General features: G+C 41.1%; 1 protein-coding gene across 5 annotated transcripts in view; it reads right to left on the bottom strand.

The window, feature by feature from the left end:
• The window catches only part of LOC100357943 (olfactory receptor 1Q1), a 227,287-nt gene that overhangs the window by 20,091 nt on the left and 181,714 nt on the right, over window positions 1-25,482 (bottom strand). For 3 of the 5 annotated variants that reach the window (XM_070056474.1, XM_051841152.2, XM_051841324.2), the window contains one exon: window positions 597-6,736. The exons of 1 other annotated variant lie outside the window; for it this stretch is intronic. In XM_070056474.1, coding sequence (XP_069912575.1) covers window positions 5,764-6,726 — 963 coding nt within the window. In that variant the 5' untranslated portion in view covers window positions 6,727-6,736 and the 3' untranslated portion in view covers window positions 597-5,763. Of the gene's footprint in view, window positions 1-596; window positions 6,737-13,931; window positions 24,301-25,482 lie in introns of those variants that run through there. One more of the 5 variants, XM_070056481.1, reaches the window with a different exon arrangement.

The following is a 25,482-nucleotide window of genomic DNA, read 5'->3' as shown; positions in this document are numbered from 1 at the left end:
CTCTGTGCATGAGATCCCAGCAGAAAGTATGGGCCATCAAAAAAGGAGGTACCTTTCTCTGAAGGGAGGAGAGAACTTCCACTTTGAATATGGCCTTGTCTAAATAAGGTCAGAGTTGGTGAACTCAAGAGGCTTCCATAGCCTTGGCAGCTCATGACAAGAGCCTCAGGTGATCACTGACATCATAAATAAGAGTGTCAGTTGTTAAATCAACAATAGGAGTCACTGTGCACTTACTCCCCATGTAGGATCTCTGTGTTGTACTATGCAAATTAACAGTAAAACTAGTACTTAGACAGTACTTTATATTTTGTGTGTATCTGTGTGGGTGCAAACTATTGAAATCTTTACTTAATATATACTAAGTTTATCTTTTGTATATAAAGATAATTGCAAATGAATCTTGATGAAAAATGGGATGGGAGAGGGAGTAGGAGGTGGGATGGTTGTGGGTAGGAGGGAGGTTATGGGGGGGGGAAGCAGCTATAATCCAAAAGTTGTACTTTTGAAATTTATATTTATAAATAAAAGGTTTTTTTTTAAAAGAAAATGTTATCCACAAAAACCTGCACACTGCACATGATGTTCATACAGTTTTATTCATAATTGCCAAATCTCAAAAGCAGTCTACATGCCCTTCAGTAGGTGAATGCATACATTCTGAATTACCACAATTCATTGGAATATCATTTAACAGTAGTAGAAAATGTCGCTCCCCCTCTTCGTGGAGGAACGACACTAAACCCTGCGCTGTTCTTTCGTCTGCTCGGCCCTCCCCGGGTTTGCTGCTGGTTCTTCCCGGGTTGGCTACTATCCCTTCCACCTCCGTGGAAGGGCGGTTCCCCCTGCCACTTTCCCCACTTCCGCGGGGGAGCAGCACACCGCCGGCCGGCTCTTCTCGGGGGCTGCACAGGTGTTCCTTCAGCTAGATGTTCCCCTTAGATGTTCCTGGTGAATGCCGTCTCTCTCCTCCTTTATAGTCCTCCTCCGCCAATCCTAACTCGGCTGCCCACACGCCGAGTACGCTGCTCTCCTCTAATCAGGAGTAGGTCCTACAGTTTATTGGTTGAACTGGAGGCAGCTGTGTAGAAGCTGTTTTCTCCTCTCCCAGCGCCATATTGTGGGAGAGCAGATGCATAGAATAAGTCTTAATTCCAGTAACTCAGTCTAGTCCGGTTTGCTCCCCACAGATCCCCCTTTCTTTTTATTTTTTGGCGTTGATACGCGCCTGTCTTCGGTGTCCCGCGGCACACACTCTGCTCTACTTGCTAGAGTTGCCACAGGTTCTTACAAGTCCTATCAATCAGGAAAACCGAATCTGGGTCCTCTCTTCGCCATGTTGTGAGGAGGTTTTTAGGCGCTGATGCGTGCCTGTGTTCGGTGCCCTGCAGCGCATGCTCTGCTCTGCCTGCAGGGGCTTACAAGCCCTAACAATCAGGCAAACCGAATCCAAGCCTTCTCATTGCCGTATTGTGGGGGAGACTTATTAGTGTTGGTTCGTGCCTATCTTCGGTGACCTGCAGCTCATACTCTGGTCGAGCTGCTTGCTGGTGCTTACCGCCTTAATCAGGCAGACCGAATCCAAGCCTCCTAATTGTTGTGTTGTGGGGAAGCCTTACTGATGTTAATTCGTGCCTGTCTTCGGTGACCTGCGGCGCATAAGCTGCTAGCCGCCGCAGGTGCTCATCGCCTCACTTAATCAGGCAGACCGAATCCAAGCTCTCACATTACTGTGTTGTGGGGAGGCCTTTCTCTTTCTCTATTTCTCTATCTCCGGGCATTCCTATCTCTCCCATTTTACTTCTATCTTCCAGCATTCCTATTTCTCTTTTACTTCTAAACTTCTGTTTCTCTTATCCCTGCGGCTTCCCGGCGCCTCGCCCTGCCGGCAGCTTCAATTTCCCTAACATTTTTCTCTACCCGGTATGTTTCCTTAATTTTTCTTCCAACAATACTCCTCCCTCATTTCTCCTGGCCTCTCCCCACAGTCCGCATCCGAGTCTGTTTGTTCTAGCTTTCACTTTCGCTTTCGACTTTAGAGATTTCTCCCAGCTTCCCCCTGTAGTCCGTAGTCCGTATCTGAGTCTATGCCTAGGCTTTCAATAGCTTCTTCCGGCACCCTTTTCGTCCGGCTTTTCCCTAGGCTGTTTGCTAGTCTCTCTCTCCGATATTTTCCCAGTTCTTCCCGTTTCTTCCCTCTTAAGTTTCATATCCGTCCTAGGTTTCCTATCCGAGTCACGGCACCATTATGTCGCTCCCCCTCTTCATGGAGGAACGACACTAAGCCCTGCCTAGGCTTCATATCCGAGTCACGGCACCATTATGTCGCTCCCCCTCTTCGTGGAGGAGCAACACTGAACCCTGCCTAGGCTTCATATCCGAGTCACGGCACCATTATGTCACTCCCCCTCTTCGTGGAGGAACGACACTAAACCCTGCGCTGTTCTTTCGTCTGCTCGGCCCTCCCCGGGTTTGCTGCTGGTTCTTCCCGGGTTGGCTACTATCCCTTCCACCTCCGTGGAAGGGCGGTTCCCCCTGCCACTTTCCCCACTTCCGCGGGGGAGCAGCACACCGCCGGCCGGCTCTTCTCGGGGGCTGCACAGGTGTTCCTTCAGCTAGATGTTCCCCTTAGATGTTCCTGGTGAATGCCGTCTCTCTCCTCCTTTATAGTCCTCCTCCGCCAATCCTAACTCGGCTGCCCACACGCCGAGTACGCTGCTCTCCTCTAATCAGGAGTAGGTCCTACAGTTTATTGGTTGAACTGGAGGCAGCTGTGTAGAAGCTGTTTTCTCCTCTCCCAGCGCCATATTGTGGGAGAGCAGATGCATAGAATAAGTCTTAATTCCAGTAACTCAGTCCAGTCCGGTTTGCTCCCCACAGAAAATATACTATCAGGCCATGAAGAGACATGGAGGAGCCTTAAATGTCCATTACTAAGTGATGGAATTCAATCTGAAAAGGATACACATGAATGATCCCACCTATTTTATTCTGCAAAAGGAAAACTATGGAGCTCGAAAAAGAGATCAGTGATTTCCAGGATTTAGTGAGGAGGAATGGATGAATAGGTGGATCACAGAGTATTCTTGGAGCAGTGAAATACTCTGTGTGATACTAAAATTGTGGATACTTGTTATTTTTTTAAAAATTCATTTTATTTAAAAGTCAGAGTTACACAGAGAGAGGGGAGGTAGAGAGAGAAAGACAGGTAGGTAGGTAGGTAGGTAGGTAGAGAGAGAAAGAGAGAGAGAGAGAGGTCTCCCATCCGATGGTTCACTCCCCAGATGGCTGCAATGGCTGGAGCTGCGCCAATCTGAAGCCAGGACCAAGAGCTTCCTCCAGGTCTCCCACACGGGTGCAGGGGCCCAAGGACTTGGGCCATCTTCCACTGCTATCCCAGGCCATAGCAGAGAGATGGATCGGAAGAGGAGCAGCTGGGACTAGAACTGGCGCCCATATGGGATTCTGGCACTTCGGGCCAGGGCTTTAACCCACTGGGCCACAGCGCTGGCCCAATGGACACTTGTTATTATATAACCCATTGAATATATAGCTCCAAAAATGAACCCTAATACAAAGTATTGGCTGTGGGTGATAATGGTGTATCAATGTTGGTTTCATTAGTTGTAACAAATTTACCACTCTGGTGAGAGATGCTGGTAATGGAGAAGGCTGTACATTTAGGGACATGAGATACCTTACACCTTCCTCTCAATTTTTCTGTGAATATGAAATTCTCTGTAAGGATAAAACCTTCAAAAATGTATATATTTATCTCCTTTTTGATAGTCAAGGTGGTGCATAAAGGCTAAATAGCTTACTCTTAGGTCACCCAGATCCTAGGCAATAGACTGATGAGTGATTTTCTGATTGATGAGTTTTTGAGGGATTCCAGCAAATGACCTCTTCTTCCCACTTGACTTACTCATCAATTTATAAACAAGATGAGGTAAAGACAGACAGACGTCAGACTATCATTTCACCACTTGTCACGTCCAGGTTAGAGGGCATGACATGCAGTGAGAGCCTAGGTGCTTTTCTAGCCTGCTGTGGCAGCAGCCACTGCTGGAGTAATGAGGGCTTCCACATGTGTGGATAGCTGCTTTGCCCTTGGTTGGAGGTATGCTAGGGTACTGCTGCAATTAGTGGGATGTTTCTCAAGGAGAAATAGGAATGATTAGGCTGCCATGCTCCAGTGAATCAGTGAGGTATTCTGGGACAGAATGAGTAAGATGCAGACTAGAACAGTCGTTTTTGCACTGCATTTCTTCTTGGAAACATCGATCAAGTGTGGTCGAGAAACATTCTTCCCAACACTAGCACACTCTCCCAGCTAACTTACTTTTGTGACCTTTGTGAGGCAACAATGGAGTAAATAGATGATTACTGAAGTAGTTCTCTTTGGAGGACTCTCTACCTTTGTGTTCAGAAACCTCCAAAATACTGATGTACATTAGAGAAACTAATCACCCAGGAGATTTCTTAGAATAGATAATGGGACTAGAAACGTGGGTTTCAGAAGTGTGAGTCATTGGGGAATTTTCCCAACCAAAAGAGAATGGAAGCCTTAAAATTTGCTAGGATAAATAATAGCTCTAAAGACATAGATTTGATTAACATTTATTGAGCATTCACTGAGATAAAAGCGATGGGGCCAGCGCTGTGGCACAGTGGGCTAATCCTCCACCTGCAGTGCCGGCATGCCATATGTGCACCGGTTCTACTCCTGGCTGCTCCTCTTCCCATCCAGCTCTCTGCTATGGCCTGGGAAAGCAGTGGAAGGTGGCCCAAGAGCTTGGGCCCTTGCACCTGCATGGGAAGAAGCTCCTGGCTTTGGATTGGCCCAGCTCCTGCTATTGTGGCCATTTGGGAACCAGCAGGTGGAAGACCTTTCTCTGTCTCTCCCTCTCACTGTCTGTAACTCTACCTCTCAAATAAATAAATAAAAATCTTTTTTTAAAAAAGTGAGTTCATACATTATTTATTACTCAGAGTAATCCTATGATATAGTTGTTTTCAACTAGAAAGCTCAAAAAGAAGGAAGTCGCCAAGTTACACAGTGTGAAAATGGTGGATCTAAGGTCCCTATTTCTAACTTAAAAGTTCAGATCTTGAGACTTTGGTACCCTAACACTAAATACTATTAACTAGGGTATGTGAATGAAGCGTTAGACTAATATAGTCCAGTCACTTTACTTTAGAAATGCAAAAAAACAATGCCTAGAGTTATTCAGCATTATGTAGCTGTCACACAGTTTATTAATGCCAAAGCTAGCATTGAAACCCAACACTTAAAGTTCCCTACCTATTTTTCTGCAGAACAGAATCAGAATATTTCCTTCATGCGTCTTACTACTGGGCATAATGAATCCTACATTCTTGGGCTAGAAGTCTCATCTAGATTTCCTGAATGGCTTAAGCTAAAAAAATTCAGATTTTAATTTTATATCATATATAGGTATCCAGCAGAACCAAAAAAGAACCATTTTGAGAGTGGTTGAAAAAAACAAAGAATAGGGGCACTTCAGAAAGATGATTAGAAGTTACTGATATCACCGGTTCTCACCTTGTCCTTTGAGATCAACCTGTATTTCAAAGGGTAATGTAGTAGTAATAATTATTATGCATTTGCTGTGACCCTGAGAATCTAATATACTAATAAATTCCTTTAAAATAAAATTTTAATAGTGTAAACATGACGATAAGTCTTGGATTCAGGGAAGCTACCGTGGTTTGGGCTCTCAGGAGACCCGTTGTCAGCTCTCAGTTCTGAGTCTTGCAGGGCCTGAGAAAAAGTGTTGGTGCCCTTCTGAGTAGTTTCTCCAGTGCCCCCTTCATGTCCCTGTTTCTCAGGCTGTAGATGAATGGGTTCAACATGGGAGTCACCACCGTGTACATGACTGAGAAGACTCTGTCCTTCCCATCTGAGTAGGTTGATGGGGGGCATAAGTACACTCCAATAGCGGTGCTATAGAACAGAAAGACCACAGAGAGGTGGGATGTGCAGTTGGAGAAGGCCTTTTGCTTACCTTTTGGAGAATCAATTCTCAGAACAGCCAGAGCAATGTGAAAGTAAGACGTGAGGATGCAGAGAAATGGCCCAATCAACAGTGGTCCCGCCACAAGAGTGAGCACCAGGTCACTGACATAGGTACTGGAGCAGGCCAGCTTCAGGAGTGGGACCAGATCACAGAAGAAGTGGGGGATGATATTGGGACCACAGAAAGAAAGCCTGGTCACCAAGAGTGTATGCACTAGGGCATGGAAGGCAGTGATCACCCATGACCCAGCCACCAACAGGACACAGCGTCGGGAGTTCATGGTTGTGGTATAATGGAGTGGGTGGCTGATGGCCACATAACGGTCAAGTGCCATTACAGCCAGGAGAAAGTTGTCTAGATCTGCAAACAGGCCAAAGAAATAGAGTTGTGTCAGACATCCACCGTAAGAAATCAGTTTAGTTCCTGAGCTAATATTATCTAGCATCTTGGGAACTATTGTAGAGATGAAACCAATGTCAGAAAAGGACAAGTTGGCTAGGAAGAAGTACATAGGGCTGTGGAGGTGCAGGTCTGACCTGATGGCCAGGATGATGATCAGGTTCCCCACCACAGTGACCAAGTACATGCCCAGGAAGAGCCCAAACAGGAGAAGTCGCTGCTCTCGGTGCTCAGAGAAGCCCAGGAGAAGAAATCCATTGATGTTAGTGTGGTTTCTTCCGTCCATGTCTGCAATTCTGTGTGAAATAAATTGTATTATAACATAAGTAGCACAAAAGTGAGATAAGGCTACATTGAAGGTACTTCACAACATTTTGCTTTTAAATTCTGTGCTTTAGAAAATTCTCATTGGTGGAGTTTGAATTTATAACTTATAATTTTATAATTTAAAATTGCATGTTTGGAAAGACAGTTGGGATCGGACCATTTGTAAAGCTATTGGTATGAGACATCATGTAAAAGTGTGCTCTGGATTGCACACATCTTATCAGTCTACATCACTGTTCTATCACTAATAATATAGTTAAATAAATAATGCATTAAGTAAAAAAGTCAAATACCAGAACATTGTGTATACATGTAATTTCATGTTAGTAAAAATAAAAATAAACACTGAAAGGACACACGCCAAAGATCAGTAGTTGTTTACTTCTTGGACAGTGTTGGACAGTGTGTGTGTGAGTTGAGAGATTGCTCAGATTTTCACCAGCATGTTATATGTGAAATTAAAGATTATTTATAAGGGCCATGGAGGTGAACTATTGAATTAATCCTAGTGAGGATCTAGAACCCATTTTGGAGATTTGGGAAACCAGAGTCTGACAAATTAACCAGGGAGGAATCTCTGAAAATCAGTCTTTGACAAGTAGGTAGGAGAACAAAAAGCACATGACTTTTGAATCTTTGTGAAGGAAAACAATGAAATTACAGAGCAAGAATTTTTCACCATAATTACTCAGTTTAGGTCCTTTTAAATATTCCTGGCTTTCTCTAAGAAAAGCTATAGGAAAAGCCTGGAATAATGCTCCAATTTCCCCCAATATGGTCTCTCCTCTTCTGGACCCTTGGACTCAAAACTCTAATTTTTAGACCATCTATTCAAGCTCCTGAATATTTCATATTTACCTAGTAGATTAATAGGTTTCAGGTATCTTAAAAGTAAATTTTACTACATATATTTAAGGTACACAGAATGCTGTTGTAAGAGACACATCGGAGGTGGCTTCCAAAAGTTCCTGGGATATGAAATTATAAGCTTAGTGCCAAAAATTATTTTAAGAAGGATCTCAAATAATTCATGGAAAATTAGTTTTATGAAAAAATATGGATTTAATATTTTTGCACCAAAAGAAACTTTCTTTTAATTCCACTTTCCATAAACTCTTTGAAATATCCTTGTATTTATTATCATATTTATGATACTGGGACAAGTGAATGTGTCTGTCATCTCATGTATTCACAGACATACATAGCAAGGACATCTGTAATCTACTCATTTAGCAAAAGTTCTGGATATAATACAGTATGATTAACTGTTATCCTCATCTTATATACTAGATCATTTACTTCACCCTACATGTTGGGGACTTTGTATTTTTGACCTGCATCTCCCCATTTTCCTCCCTGATTTAAACCCTGGTAGTTATTGTTTTTTATTCTCTATCTCTGTGTATTTGAATTTTATTTTTAGATTGCACTAAGAACCACAATGAAGTTTTTATCTCACCCTAGTTAGAATAGCTGTCATCTAAATATCAGAAAATAAATACTGGCAAGGATATGGGGGGAAAGTTACCCCAATACAACTGTTGGTGGGAATGTAAACTAGTACAACCATTATGGAAGACAGTATGGAGATTCCTCAGAAATCTGCAAATAAATCGATCATATGACCCATCCATCTCACTCCTAGATATTTACCTAAAGAAAACAAAATAAACATATGAAAGAGTTATTTGTACCTCCATGTTTATTGTAGCTTAGTTCACAATAGATATGACCAGATAAAGAAATTATGATATATATACACTATGGAATACTACTCAGCCATAAAAAAGAATGAAGTCCTGTCTTCTGCAAATAAATGGATGCAACTGGAGATTCATTAGACTTAGTGAAATAAACCAAAGACAAACATCATATGTTTTCTCTGATATGTGGTAGTTAATATGGAATACCAAAAAATGTATAAGAATGAAACTGACATCTTATGATTGATTATTGTTTATAGCCCTCATCTATATTTCTGTGGAACAGTGGTCTTTCTTCTTTTTACTTGTTGAACACTATGGATAGTGGTGCATTAAGCCTGTGATTATAAAGCAAATTAGAATTCTGTTATTGCAAAAATTAAAAAAAGGAAGGAATGACGAAAGGAAGGAAAGCAGGAAGAAAGAAAGAAAGAGAGAGAGAGAAAGGGAGGGAGGGAGGGAGAAAGGAAGGAAGGAAGGAAGGAAGCGGAATTGAGGGAGGGAGGGGAGTGGGACCTGTGGTTATCAGCTTACAATGTTATGAAATCTTTTCTGTTTATATTAATAAAAAAATAAACATTTTAAAAATTATTTCAAAGGCAGGGAAGGGAGGGGAAGAGAGAAGTCTAGAGGAGGGAGGAAGGGAGTGGAGAAGGGGCAGGGGAGGGGAGGGAGGGAAGAGATCTTCCATTCATTGATTCACTCCCCAAATCGCCACAAAAGCCAGGGCTGGGCCAGGCTGAAACCTGGAGCCAGTTCCCACATGGGTAGCAGGGGCCCAAGTTCTGGACCATCTTCTGCTGCTTTCCCAAGTGCATTAGCAGAAAGCTGGATCAGAAGTAGAGCTCCCAGGTCTTGAACTCATACTCCTATATGCGAAGTTGGCATTGAAAGTGATGGCTTAACACTCTGTGCCACAACATCAGCCCCAATAAAATGATTTTTAGGTTATGGTAAAACTATGGTATAAATATTTCACTACCAGTATTGCCATTGACTTATAGGGATAGGAAAATGGATGGCCCCGACTGAATTTCATAACATAAATTGTAGTCCACAGAAGAGATTCAGAATAGTTTGTGAAAATGAAACAAATTATGTTTTAGTTTAATTGGGTGTTGAATTAATAAGTCTAATCAATTCCATGTTTACACAAGTACTGAATGCATGGTACATTTTTATATTTGAACTTAATATTGGTTCTAATTTACAAAAGAATGTAGGAAAAATAATGCTTGGGATTCAGATTTAATGTGAGTATATCTGGTCAAGGGTCTAAATGCTGAGAAATGTTCCTCCTAATACTTATGTTTTTCCAAGCTGAAAATGTAACCTGCCTGACCTGACATAGTCCACCTGCATTTCAAGCCTCTCTCAAGGGTCTAATGCAGATTTTACAAAACTGTGGTTTCAGAACCAAGGATTAAGTTCCTAACCTGGTAAAATGGTCTGCGAGATTAAACCTACCTAACCACTCCACCCTTTAGGAACCAAAGGGTGTTAAGACAGAACTCTCTTATTTTATGAATGAGAAAATAAGAGTATCAAAAAGCTGATGGACCATGTCCAGGATTAGCACTGGAGTGAACCCAAAAGCAGGATTCCTGAAACTATTTCCAGTAAGCGAGACGTGTGAAGCATGTGATCAAAGACTTACTGACACTCCTGAGCTAAGTCAAGAAGAGCTCTGAATTTCTTCACTTCAAGGTCGATTTGACTCTCTTCTTGGTTCTCACTTATCAAGACGAGAGAAGTCGTATCTGAAGGTGAGATGAAAAGACAACATCCTCTCCCATATTTAAATCAAAATCAGCTCCTGGAACACAGAACCCTCAACTGCTTCAAAGAAGAAGAGAGCGAGCAGGTAACCCCGATCTTAAGTCAGACAGGCTGAGTAGGAACACAGGAAGGACAAGGTATTGACAGCAATTACACGCACAATCCCAGAGCTCCCTCCTGGAGGTGCAGAGGCATCTGGGAACACCAGTCTCTGAAGTACTCGTTGTGGGGATGAGCCTGGTTCATTGCCCACTCCCAGTCCCCAGAGTGCACATGAGCAGCTCTGTGACTTCATGAAGTTTGTGCATCCGCTCTGAACTTGGGTTTCACCAGGTAACTGACTCAGGAAGCAAAACACTCCGTCAATAGGAATCTTACAGCTAATACATTTGCCATCCCAGAACATTAAGAAGTAGTATCTCATTGTATTTTTAATTTGATTTCTAATGGCTAATGATGTTGAGTACCTTCTCATGTGTTTATTGGTCATTTATGTATCTTTTTTTAGAGGGGGGCTTTCTGCCATTTTTATTGGATTAATTGCCTTTTAATAGTGGTTTGTAAGATTTTTTAATTCATATACTTTAATCGTTAGCTTTTCATTAGCTATATATAATGTAATTAATTCCCCCAGTTAGTGGTTTGCTTCTTCATTTTTCTAACAGTGTCCCTTGGAGGACAGAAAATTTAAAGTTAAATGAAGTTCAATTTCTCATTTATTTTCTTTTATAGATATTTCAGGAAATTCTGTCTTGTTTATTGAAACATATTTAACTCAAGATTGTGAAGAAGCTCACATTATTCAACATTTTCTTCTAAGAGCCTTAACATCTTGCCTTTACATTTAGATTTTACGTTAGAATTTTTTACAGTTAACATGGTGTTACGGATCTATGTCTGGAGTTCGTTATCTTTAAGAAGTTGTTTTTTGGAGGCAGAGTCAAGATGAGTGAGAAGTCCGACCCACCCGCTTCTCCCCAGTGTGAGCAGCTACACACACAGCAAGTCCCTTCACAAGAACCACGAAAGCCCGGGAAAAGATCCCAGAGCCTTGTCTTGTTGTCCTAAGAAAAATCACATTAAAGAAGGCAAGAAGGAAAGAGTTGCACTTATCGCCCTTCTCCCAGCTCCAAGGAGCACCTCGTGGAAGGGAGCCTCCCACTTGGGAGAGGCAGAGTGAACCTAATCCAGTGCCAAGCCCATTGCAAAATACTCAGTGTGGCTGAGGCCACCAGCCCCTGCCCCCAGGCCCTAAACTGTGGGGTGACTATTTGGAGACACCCAGCCAGAGGGCCTCTACCACCCCTCCCCCAATTGCCAGGAGAGAGCAAAATTCCAGTCCAGCAGAGAGGCCAGGAGAGGGAGTTTAGGAACATACCTTGGAGCTCAGGGCTGGGTCTGTAAGCCCAAGGAAAAAAATCACATCCAAAATTCATGTAAGGAAAGAAATAATAAAACTCAGAGCACAAATAAATGACGTAAAAACTTAAAACGTTAAAATATCAATGAAATGAAGAGCTGGTTCTTTGAAGAGATACACACGGGTCTGTTTTGATGTCAGCAGCAGACCATGTTGGTTACTATAGCTTTGCAGTGTATTTTAAACTCTGGTAGTATGGTTCTCCAGCTTCATGCCCTTCAAGATTTCCTTGCCTTTTTGGAATCATTTGTGGTTCCATGTGAATTACAAGAAGATTTTTTTTTCTATTTTTTTGAGGAATGCCATTGGTATTTTCAAAGAGATTTAATTGAATTTGTAGGTCACTTTGGGTAGTATGGACATTATAACTAATCCTTCCAATCTGTGATCTTGGGAAGTTCCTCATTTATTTGTTTCTTCAATAATGCTGGATTTGTAGAACAATTTCAGAAGAATTTCTTCCTCTTCAATTTTAGAAGAGTTAGTTAAGAATTAATATTAGTAATTCTTTAAATGTTTGGTAGACTTTAGTGGTAAAGTAGTCGTGTACTAGGCTCCTCTGTGATGTGAGACTTTCTGTTACTTAATCTAGTTCCTTACTCATTATTTTTTGTTCTGATTCTCTGTCTTTTTGATTCATTATTGGTAGGTTTTGTGTCAAGGAATTTATCCATTTTTATAGATTATCCAATTGATTTATATATAATTTCTCATATTTTATTATGATTCTTTGTATTTCCTTGTTATCAATTATGTCTCCTTTTAATTTCTGACCGTATTGAGTCTTTTCCTTTTTTTCTTAATTTATCTAGAAAATATGCATAGAGGCTAACATTTTTCTGAATGAATAGTGGATCATAGAATAAATCAAAAGATTCCTTGAAATAATGAAACTTACAGGATGCAGTGAAAGAATTATTAAGAGGAAAGTGTATAGCAACTAGTGCCTACATCAAAAGATTGGAAGTATGTTAAATAAATGATCTAATAATACATCTCAAAGACCTAGAAAAAAAGGATAAACCAAACATAAACTTAGTAGGAGGAAAGAAATAATAAAAATTAGAGAACTAAAATTGAAATTGAAAACTATATAAAAGATCAGTGCAATGAAGGGCTGATTTTTTGAAAAATAAAAACCTAAATGAAAGATCTCCACGAGTGAGATCCCAGTGGAAAGAATGGGTCATCAAAGAAGGAGGTACCTTTCTCTGAAGGGAGGAGAGAACTTCCACTTTGACCATGGCCTTGTCTAAATATGATCAGAGTTGGTGAACTCAGGGGGCTTCCATAGCCTTGGCAGCTCATGACAAGAGCCTAGGGTGATTACTGACGCCATAAACAAGAGTGTCAATTTGTTAAGTCAACAACAGGAGTCACTGTGCACTTACTCCTCATGTAGGATCTTTGTCCTTAGTGTGCTGTACATTGAGATGTAATGCTATAACTAGTACTCAAACAGTATTTTTCACCTTATGTTTCTGTGTGGGAGCAAACTGTTGAAATCTTTACTTAATGTATGCTAAACTGATCTGTATATAAAGAGAATAGAAAATGAATCTTGATGTGAATGGAAGGGGAGTGGGAGTGGATAAGGAGAGGGTTGCGGGTGGGAGGGACGTTATGGTGGGGGGGAAGCCATTGTAATCCATATTCTGTACTTTGGAAATTTATATTCATTAAATAAAAGTTAAAAAAAAAAAGAAGTTAAAAAAATAAACAAAATTGATAAACAACTGGCCCAACTAACCAAAAAAAGGGAGAAAACCCAAATTAATAAAATCAGAGATCAAAACAGAGATGTTATAACTGATGCCACATAAATAAAAGGAATCATAAGGAATTATTGACAAACAGCTATATACAAACAATTTGTAAAATCTACAAGAAATGGATAGGCTTCTGAATGCATAAAATTTAACAAAATTGAGGCACAAAGGTGTAGAAAACCTGAATAGACCAATAATCAAGACTGATGCTGAATCAGTAATACAAAGTCTCCCAACAAAGAAAAACCCAGGACTGGATGGTTTCACTGCTGAATTCTGCTATCATTTGAGGAAGAACTAATCCAAATTCTTCTTAAATTATTCAAAAAATTATAAATGTGATACATCACATTAACAAAATAAAGGATGAAAACCATATTGATTACCTCAATAGATGCAGAGAAAGCATTTGATAAAATACAACATCTTTTCATGATAAACAAAAAATCTTTAAAGAATTTTGTGTAGGAAGAACACACCTCAACATAATCAAGGCAATATATAACAGACTCACAGCCAAAATCATAGTTGAGTGGGGGAAAGTCTGGAAGCATTTCTAGTAAGACCCAGAATCAGACAAGGATGCCCACTGTCACCATTACTACTCAAGATAGCTCTAGAAGTCTTAGCCAGAGCCATTAGACAAGAAAAGGAAATGAAAGGGATACAAACTGGACAGGAAGTGGTCAAATTATCCCTCTACAGATAACATGATCCTTTATGTAAAGGAGCCAAAAGACTCCACTCAGAGACTTTTGAAACTCATAAGAGAATTCAGAAAATTTTCATGCTATAAAATTAACACACAAATATAAATAGCATTCATATACACCAGTGATGCTTTGACTGAAAAAATAACTTGTAAGATCAGTCCCATTCACAATAACTACAAAAAAATTAAATACCTTGGGATAAACTTAACTAAGGATCTGAAAGATCTCTACTATGAAAATTAAAAAACATTGCAAGAAATAGGAGACACAAACACAACAGAAAAATCTTCTGTGTTTACGAATTGGAAGAGTTAATGTCATCAAAATGTTCATACTATCCAAAGCAATTTGCAAATTCAATGTGGTCCCTATCAAAATGTCAGGGACATTCTTTCAGATTTAGAAATCATGATCTTAAAATTCACACATAAACAAAAGAGACCCAAAATAGCCAATCTGAAACAATAAAACAAGCAATCTTAAACAATGAAAACAAAGCCTGAAGCATCACACTACCAGATTTCAGGACTGTTAAAATCAAAACAGCCTGGTAATTGCAGAAAAATAGGAATAGCATAGAAATCCCAGAAATGAATCCACACATCTACAACTAATTAATATTTGACAAAGGAGCTAAAATCCTTCCTGGTGAAATGATAGTCTCTTCAGCAAATGGTGTTGAGAAAAGTGGATCTCTGCATGCAGAAGTATGAAACAAGATCCCCACCTTACACCCTGTACAAAAATCAACTCACAGTGGCTCAAGGATCTAAAACTAAAATATGAAAGCATCAAATTACTCGAGGAAAACAGGGGAAATGCTGCATGACATTGGCATAGGGAAACATTTTTTGTATAAGACCCCATGAACACAGACAATAAAATAAAAAATAGATGAGATTACATCAAACTGAGACACTTCCACACAGCAGCAAAAGAAGCACTCAGCAAAGTGAAGAGGCAACCAACAGAATGGGAGAAAATATTTGCAAATTGTATATCTCACGAGGGAATACTAGCTGGCGTAGGTCAAAGCCAGGAGCCCAGTACTCCCACTGGGTCTCCCACATGGGTGGTAGGGACCCAGGCACTTGAGTCTATCTGCCACCTCCCAGGCCACATTAGTAAGAAGCTGAAGGAAACAGAGTAGCCGTACTCAAAGTGGTTCTTTGATATGAGATGTGGGGAGACCCAAACTGCAGCTTAATTCACTGTGCCTCAGGGTCCAGCCCCTCCCTTAGTTTTTGACTAGGTTTTTGGTAGTTACAGGCTTCCCTCTAAGGACTGATTTTACTGTATTTCATAGGTTTTGGTATGTTGCATTTCCATTTTCATTTGTCTCATGCAATTTTGACATTTCACTCAATTTCATCATTGTTCCACTGATCTGTTTCCTTATATTCATGAACTTTTTTTTTTTTTTGACAGGCAGAGTGGACAGTGAGAGAGAGAGACAGAGAGAAAGGTCTTCCTTTGCCGTTGGTTCACCCTCCAATGGCCGCCCCGGCTGGCGCGCTGCGGCCGGTGCACCGCGCTGATCCGATGGCAGGAGCCAGGTACTTCTCCTGGTCTCCCGTGGGGTGCAGGGCCCAAGCACTTGGGCCATCCTCCACTGCACTCCTGGGCCACAGCAGAGAGCTGGCCTGGAAGAGGGGCAACTGGGACAGAATCTGGCACCCCGACCGGGACTAGAACCTGGTGTGCCAGCGCTGCAAGGCGGAGGATTAGCCTAGTGAGCCGCGGCGCCGGCCATATTCATGAACTTTTGAGATCCTCTTGTTGCTGATTTATAATTTTATATATTGGTGGTCAGAAAACATACTTGAAGTAATTTCTTTTTTAAATTTGTAGAGGCTTGTGCAACCATTAAATGGAATATTCTATATGTATGTTAGGTTCATTTGGTCTAATATGCAGTTTAAATTCAGTATTTCTTTGTGGGCTTTCTGTCTGGTTAGTCTGTCCCTTACTGACATGAGATACTGGAATTCCTTTTTTATTTTTTATTACATTGTGTCTTTGCCTTCAGTTCTATTAATATTTGTTATATATATTCCAATATTGTGTATGTATCTGTTTATAATTGTTATATTTTCTAGCTTCATTGATCCCTTGATCATTACTTAATGACTTTCTTTGTCTCTTTTTATAGTTTCTTTTTTTAAAGTTGCATTGCAGTTTATTCTGTACTTGTACCATACAAAGGTACTTCAACACAATCATGAAAATGGAATAAAAGATGTTTATTTTGGTTAAAAACATTTTTAAATCAATGCATAATTTTTCCATAATATACATTTTTTTGTATATACATAATATGCATTGAATGGCAATGGTGAAAGTGGGCAGTCTTGTCTGGTTCCAGATCTTAGTGGAAGTGCTTCCAACTTTTCCCCATGCAATAAGATGCTGGCTGTGGCTTTGTCATAGGTTGCCTTGATTGTTTTGAGGAACGTTCCTTCTATACCCAAATTGCTTAAGGTTTATATCATGAACAACAGATGCTGTATTTTTATCAAATTCTTTTTCTGCATCTATTGAGCTAACCATATTTTTGCATGTATGTTCATCAGTGATATTGGTCTGTAGTTTTGTTTTATCTTGTTCAGTTTAGGAATCAAGGTGATGCTGGCCTCATAGAAGGGGTCTGAAAGGATTCCCTCCCTTTAAATTATTTCAAATAGCTTGAAAAGAGTTGAAATTAGTTCTTCCTTTTTTTTGACAGACAGAGTTAGACAGTGAGAGAGAGAGAGAATCAGAGAGAAAGGTCTTCCTTCTGTTGGTTCACCCCCCAAATGGCCGCCACGGCCAGCACGCTGCACTGATCCGAAGCCAGGAGCCAGGTGCTTCCTCCTGGTCTCCCATGCGGGTGCAGGGCCCAAGCACTAGGGCCGTCCTCCACTGCACTCCCGGACCACAGCAGAGAGCTAGACTGGAGAAGGAACCACTGGGACAGAATCCGGCGCCCCAACTGGGACTAGCACCCGGGGTGCCGGTGCCACAGGTGGAGGATTAGCCTAGTGAGCCGCAGCGCCGGCCGGAATTAGTTCTTCTTTAAAAATCTGGTAGAATTCAGCAGTGAAGTCCTTAGGTCCTGGGTTTCTCTTTGTTGGGAGGATCTTTATTACTGATTCAATTTCCATATTGGTTATTGGTCTTTTTAGGGTTTCTATGTTTTCATGACTCAATTTTAGTAGATTTTTAGTGCCCAAGAATCTATCCATTTCTTTTAGATTTGCCAATTTTTTGACATATAGCTTTTTGTATTATTTTCTGTTGGTTCGTTTTATTTCTGTGATATCCATTGTTTCACCTCCTTTTTCATCTCTGATTTTATTGATTTGCATCTGCTCCCTCCTTTTTTGGTTAGTTGAGCCAGTGGTGTACCAATATTTCAAAAAACCAACTCTTCATTTCAGTGACCTCTTGCATTGTTACTAAGGTTTCAATTTTGTTTATTCTATAATTTTAATTATTTCTTCCTAATTTGGGATTTGTTTTGCTGTTTTTTAGGTCCTTGAGATGCATTGAGAGCTCATTTAGTTGATTCATTTCCAATATCTTGATAAAGCCTTTCCAATGGCTATAAACTTCCCTCTTAACACTGTTTTTGCTGTATCCCATAAGTTTTTATAGGTTGTATTGTTGTCTTCATTAGTTTCTAGAAATTTTTTATTTCCCTTTTGATTTCTTCTATGACCCACTGTTCATTTGGAGCTTGCTGTTCAGCCTCCATGTGTTTGCATATTTTCTAGAGATTATTGAATTGTTCATTTCCAGCTTCCTTCCATTGTGGTAAGTAAAAATATATGGTATGCTTCTAATTTTTTTGAATTTCTGAGACTTGCTTTATGGCCTAGCATATGGCCTATCCTAGCTAATGTTACATGCACTGATGAGAAGAATGTGTATTTTTCAACCATAGGATGAAAGGTTCTATAGATATCAGTTAGGTCCATTTGGTCCATAGTTATAGTAGCTCTGTTGTGTCTTTTTTTATCTTCTTGTTAGTTGATCTGTCCATTGTAAACATGGGGTGTTGAAGTCCCCCATTACTGTGGTTTTGGAGTATATGTCTCCCTTTAGATCCATTGGCATATAATAGCTGTTTCTTTAGCTTGAATAAGCAGATACCTTGTCCCTCGCTAGACTTCCAGGTCGGACTCAGGCAGTGTCACCAGTGGCTTGGGCTACTGCAGTCTCCTCTCACCTCACTCTCCCAAGCTGGCATCTCCTCCAGTTTTCAGCTACAGGTTGTCTGTGGTCTCTCTGCTCATTGCTATGTGTCCACACCTTTCGTGCTGCTCCACACCACCCCTCTTCCCTCTGTAGGATTTCCACTGTCAACTTCTCTCCAACTCTTTCCTGGGAATGCACTTCGTCTGCTTTTCTTCTGCTGTGTCCCCTCATCTGAAGCAACATGTCCTTTCCCTGGTCAGCCATCTTGGAATCACCTCTTTTTGCAGTTTCTAACCTAAAGTCTGTTTTATATAAGTATAGCTACTCCTGCTCTCTTTGGCTTCCCTTTGCATAGAACATCATCTTGTAGTTCTTCACTTTCAGTCTATTTGTGTCCCTACAGGTGAACTCTCGTGCAGGCATGATATAATTGTTTTTTTTTTTAAAATCCATCCTGCCTCTCAATGTCTTTTACTGGAGAACTTAATCAATTGACATTCAAGGTAATTGTTACCATTTTGTTAACTGTTTTCTAATTGATTTACAAATTCTTGTTTTTTTTTTTTTTCTTTGTTTCTTATTGCCTTCCTTGTGGTTAATTTTTTTCCTCCTGGTATGTTTTGAGTCCTTGAATTTAACTTTTAATATACCTTTTGTTGCTTTTCATTTTGTGGTTACCACAAAGATTACCAAAAATTTCTGGTAATTAAAACAGATTATTTCAAACTTATAACTACTCAACTTTGCAAAAAATTTTTCAAATTCTATGCTTCACTCCCTCACCATATTTTGGAATTTTGATGTCACTATTTACATATTTTCACTATATATCCCTTAAGAGATTATTTTAATTATTATAATAGTTTTATCTCTTTAACCTTCTTGCTTTTTTTTTTTAAAGATTTATTTATTTGAAAGGGAGGGTTACAGAGAGAGGAGAGATAGAAAGAGAAAGAAATCTTCCTTCTGCTGGTTCACTTCCCAAATGACCGCAATGGCCAGGGCTAGGCCATGTCAAACATAGGAGCCAGGAGCTTCATCCAGATCTCCCATGTGGGTGGCAGGGTCCAAGCACCTGGGTCATTTTCTGCTGCTTCCCCAGGGGCATTAGAAGGGAGACAGAATGGAAATGGAACATCTGGAACTCAACCCAACACCCATATGGGATGCCAGCATTGCAGGGGCAGCTTAACTCATTGCAGCACAACACTGAGTCCTAGGCTTCTAATTAGAAATAATTTTAATTAGGCACACCATCATTACAGTATCGTGAATTTGTGTACTTTTACATTTTCTTTTGTTGTTTCTATCCCATCAATCCCATAATCTTCTGCATCCCTTTTCATTGTTCTTCCTTTTCTGTGCATTTTCTGTTTTTTTTTTTTTTTTTAAGATTTGTTTGTTTATTTGAAAGTCAGAGTTATGGAAAAGGGGAAGTAGAGGGAGGGAGAAAGAGAATGAATGAATGAATGAATGAATCTCTCGTCTACTGATTCACTCTCCAAATGCCTTCAGTGGCCCTTGTTTGGGACCAAAACCAAGAGCTGGAGACTCAATCCAGTTCTCCAACATGAATGACAGAAATCCAGTTACTTGAGCCATCACTACTGCTTCTCAGGGTCTGCATTAAAGGAAGCTGGAGGGAGGAGCTAGAAGTGGGTATCAACCCTAGGTACTCTGACATGAGATGCAGGTATCCCAACTGTCATCTTAATAGGACAAATGCTTGCCCACTCATTATTTTCCTGATGTTTGTGGCTATACTTGATGTCAGTGCATGGAATGTATAGGTATTTATTCCAGTCTTCATGGTATGACTTTGGGACTATCCTCTTTAAAATTTTTTAAAATTTATTTATTTTTTATTTGAAAGTCAGAGAGAGACAGACACACACACACACACACACACACAGAGAGAGAGAGAGAGAGAGAGAGAAATATTGCATCTTCCAATTAATTCCTTAAATGCTCACAACTTCAAGCACTGGGCCAGGTCAAAATCAGGAGCTCAATCCCAGTCTCCCATGTGAGTAGCAAGGATATACGTACTTGAGCCATCACCGGCTGCATCCCCAGGTGCACATTAGTTGAAAACTGGAATCAAAATCAGAGCAGGGCTAAAACCAAGCATTCCAATATGGGATGTGTATGTCCTAAGTGGCATGTCAACCATTTTGCCAAATACCCAGCCCTGTGACCATCCTTCTACAGATCTCTCCAGAAATTCTTTCTCTTTGGTCTGTAAGCCCTTGGCTGCTGCAGCCGTTGCAGAATTAGAAGATGCCATAAGTCCAGGTCTGCTACAACTGGCACTGAGTTTCCCACATTGGCGGCTGTGAGCCATTCTTTATTCCTAAATGACCTCTGTGGGCAAGCCCTGTTGACACTGCCCTTCTTCCTTTGGGATGAGAACAGAGTGAACCTCCTGCAAAGGTTCTCAAAATGGGAGTTGGAAGCTGATTATCTACCTCCAAGTCATTTTCTTATTGGAGAAACTGGGAATCTATGTAAATCATTCACATGCAGAACTATGTGTATTTGGAGCAAGCATATCGCAGTCAAAGAGAACTGTTCATTCACCAGCTGCTCATGACTTTTCGTGGCTCTGTGCTATAGGGGACGTCACTCTCAAGTTTTGTGATAATCTGGATGGCAATCTTGTCTCTAGATAGCTACTGGTTGGATTTCTGTTGGGGGAGAGTAGAACTCCTACTATGCCATTTTGATATCATTTCACTATGTTAGCTTTATTAGGCGTGTGTGTGTGTGTGTGTGTGTGTGTATTAGATTTGGGCCATTGATCTTTTCTAGAGATATCAGTGTGTTTTATCAGAAGACATATTTTTTGATTCAGATGTTAGAGGTTGATGATGCTTCACACAGTAAGAGAGTTTGAAAGTTTATTACTCATTCATGAGAGTCCCAGAGAGAGATGAATGGGTGCAAGACAAATAGTCCATCTACTATGTTGTCTGAGCTCTTTGCCTGTATTGACTATTTACATGTAACAATCAGTACTCTTACAAGAACAAATGCTGACTTGACTGTTTGGCAGATAGTCTAAGATTAGGAAATTATCAGCAATCATAGTGTCCAATAAACATTACTCCTAATTAAGGGCTTTGAGGGATGTGGCAGTTTTTTTTTTTTAATTTTTATTTGACAGGTAGAGTATAGACAGAGAGAGACAGAGAGAAAGGTCTTCCTTCCATTGGTTCACTCCCCTAATGGCTGCTACGGCCGGCGCTACGCCATTCCGAAGCCAGGAGCCGGGTGCTTCCTCCTGGTCTCCCATGCGGGTGCAGGGACCAAAGCATCTGGGCCATCCTCCGCCTTCCCGGGCCACAGCAGAGAGCTGGACTGGAAGAGAAGCAACCCCAGCGCCCCAGCTGGGACTAGAACTCGGGGTGCCGGCGCTGCAAGCAGAGGATTAGCCAAGTGAGCCATGGTGCCGGCCAATATGGCAGTTTTAATAATATATTTTGATGTTAATTTGAACACTCCCTGATGGAAACACTTCCTGATTTTATTTTGTTGCATAGTATTGTGGCTTCCAAGGTGGCATCAGTGGTCCACAAAGTGGTCAGTGGTCTGTAAAATAAGGCAATGGCTGTATATCCATATGCAGAAGGAAGGAGCTAGACTCTCATCTCTCATCATATAAAAAAAATCAACTCCAAAGTGATCAAAGACTCAATATATTGAACTACTGGAAGAAAATATAGAAAAAGAATGCTTTAGGACATGGGTCCAGACAAGGATTTTTTTGGATAAGACACCCAAAACATGGCAATGAAAGCAAAAATTCACAAGTGAGGATTACATTAAACTACAAATGTTCTACAAAGAAAAGAAAGCAATCAAAAAGATAGAGACAACCCGCAGAATGTGAGAAAATATTTGCAAGCTGTTCATCTGAAAAGAGGTTAAAATCTAGATAATATAAAAAACAACAGCAAAATGAAAAAGTCTGATTTTAAAATGGGCAGATGAACTGAAAAGCTGTTTCTCAAAGGAGGATATGCACACAGTCAGTAATTTCATGGGCAAATGCTCAACTTTACTGACCAGGAGGAAACTAAAAGTCAAACCCACAATGAGAAATAGCCTCTCGGTTCCCATGGCTATTATCAGAAAGACAAAAAATAAGTGCTAGTGAGGAAGAGGAGAGTGGGAACTCTCATACACATTTGGTGGAAATGTAAGTTATGACGGACATCGTGGAAAACAGGCTGGAAACTGGGGCCCGGGGATGCTCATAACTTGCTGGAAGTCTCAAGGCGACAAAGGAGCAACCTAATATGTAAGCAGAGGTACTTCCGTCTGCAATGTAGGACTTGTTTTCATTTGAAAAACTATCTTAGCGGCAGGCATTTGGCAAAGTAGTGAAGATGCTGCCCATTTCAGAAAGTGCCCGAATTTGAGTCCTGGTTTCCATTTCTGATTCCACATTCTTGGAGCCTTTTCAGGTGATGGCTTAAGTAGTTGGGTCCCGGTCAGTGATGTGGGACACCTGGATTGAGTTCCTGGCTCTTGCCTTCAGCCTGGCCTGGCCGTTACTCTCCCAGGTATTTGGAGAGTGAACCAGGGGACAGAAGATTCTCTCTCTCTCTCTCTCTATGTGTGTGTGTGTGTGTGTGTGTGTGTGTGTGTGTCTGCCTCTTTATTTCTGTGTCTTTGACTTTCAAATAAAATAAAAGTTAATTAAAAATTTTTAAAAAGAGAATATTGTAAATATGATGAAGATTTACTCACAAGGCCTAGAAGAAGCATAAGTATCAGATAAATGCTGTGTAAGAGATTGTTACCACCCTCTTCTGTGAGATGAGGAAAGTGCAGCTCAGCGAGGGTATTTAATTCTCCCTGCATTGGAAAGCTAGTGAGTGACAGGTGCAGGAGTTGAACTTACGCACCAAGATAACTTGAAAAGTTGATTTCACCTGAATTCCCAAACGATACCCCTGGTGTCACAGAGATTTCAGTGCCTCCCCCCTCAGCAGTCTCCCCAAGGCCTGCTTCATGTCTCTGTTCCTCAGGCTGTAGATGAATGGATTCAGCATGGGGGTGACCACAGCATACATCACTGCTGCCATCCTGTCCTTGATGGCCGAATCATCCCTGGAGGGAATGAAATACACCCCAATAGCAGACACGTAGAACAGACAAACAGCCGAAAGATGGGAGCCACAGGTGGAGAAGGCCTTCCACTTGCCACTTGCTGATGGGACTCTCATAATGGCAGCCACAATGCGGACATATGAGATCATGATCAGCAGGGGGATCAGGATGGTTAATGCCCCTCCCCAGTACGTCAGCACACATTGGTTGGCATAAGTACTGGAACAAGAGAGCTTTAACAACGGGAGAAGTTCACAAAAGAAGTGGGGGATGATGTTGTCAGTGCAGAAGTGTAACTGAGCCAGGAGAATGGTGTGGGTTAGAGAGTAGGAATGAGCAAGGACCAAGGACATGCCCACCAGGAGGACACAGCACCTGGGACTCATGACCAAGGCATAGTGAAGGGGGTGGCAAACAGCCACAAGCCGGTCATAAGCCATCACTGCTAGGAGGAAAACGTCTAGACCAATAAACCACAGGAAGAAGTAGATCTGGGACAGGCATCCAGCGTAGGGAATAGTATGTCTCTGAGTACGGATGTTCACCAGCATTTGGGGAACTGTTGTCGATGATAAACACAGATCAGTGAGGGAGAAGTTGGCCAGGAAGAAGTACATGGGGGTGTAGAGGTGTGAATCCAAGCCAATTGTGAGGATGATGAGACTATTTCCTGCCACCGTGACCAGGTAAAGAACCAGGAAGGTGCAGAAGAGGAGAGGCTGCCGATCCTGCTGCTCAGAGAAACCGAGGAGGAGGAACTCAGAAACACGGGTGTGGTTTCCTGTCTTCATGTCACAGAGTCACTAAAGAATCCAGAGATGACATCAGCAATTTTTCTTCCCCTGATATGGTCTTAACGGGAACAAAAACATAAAATAAAGATATATTAGAATGTTAACAGTTGAGCATCATCACATTGAAACCCAGAGGAGACCTATGAAGTAATTATTGTTGTTCTCACTTTATTGAGGAAAGAACTAAGTCTCCTAAAAAGAGGCAGAAAGAAGGTTATCTTAGGAATTCTACCTTTGTAGTCTGGGATCTTAATCTCTCTACTAATCTGCCTCTGATTAGGCAACCAGGATGAATTTTTTTTTGGCAGTGTTTTAAAAGAGCTTAGCAACCTATCCAAGGAACCATTAAGTGTTGGATCTGGGCCCGGGAATGAAAGGCTCTTCACCCGCCTCACTGCACCCTTGGGGGAACAAATGTGAAACTTCTGTGTGGTCAACAGGAAAGAATTAAGGTGGTTGCTCCCACCTGCAGAGGCTTTTGAACACTGTGTAGCTCAGAGCTTCTGAGGAATGCTCTCTGGGGAGTTTCCCAGTGGAATGTCCTAGAATATGTGAAGACTCTGAGGAAGGGTGTCAGAGATGGGTTCCAGAGGGGATGAGAGGACAAAGGCAAAGGCAGCAGAGCCTGTTTGCAGGGTTGGAGATGGGGAAATAATTTCTGGCGTGAATGCTATGTGCCAATGACTTCTAACATTTAGTCCACACTACCTGTGTGCTGTGTAACTTTTCCCTTCATCATCAGATCGGGATATGGAGACAGAGAGGCCAACTGACCAGCCTAGGATCACAAAGTTAAAAAGGAGGCAAGTCAACGTTCAACTTAAAGTTTTTCTTCTACCAAACCTGGAAGTTAGTCCATAATGCAATTATTACTCCTGAGGCAGGCAGACTGTCATTTTTCTCCTCGTTCTTACACGTGTCTGTTAACTATTTTGGTTCTGTAGCCTTGTGGAATAGCCCCATTCTTGAGGATGCTTCTCAACACCCTAGAGAGCTCAATTTGTGATTTTTCATCTATTCAGACGTTTGTTGAGCTTATTGCCTAATGAATTCCTGGAGTGCCTGTGGGCACTGGGTATTTACAAGTAACTGAAACATATATTTTCTACACTTAAAAGCTAAGTAAAGATACCAACCATAAATAAGTAAACAAGTGAACATACAATCAGAAACTCTGATTAGATGAAAAGGAGAAGTAGGATGATACCAGTGAGAAAGTATAATTGGGGGCATAATTTAA

This window comes from Oryctolagus cuniculus, chromosome 1 (assembly GCF_964237555.1).
Source record: "Oryctolagus cuniculus chromosome 1, mOryCun1.1, whole genome shotgun sequence".
NCBI lineage: Eukaryota > Metazoa > Chordata > Mammalia > Lagomorpha > Leporidae > Oryctolagus > Oryctolagus cuniculus.
Note: the sequence above shows the minus strand (reverse complement) of the source record. Positions and strands in the feature narration are given on the sequence as shown.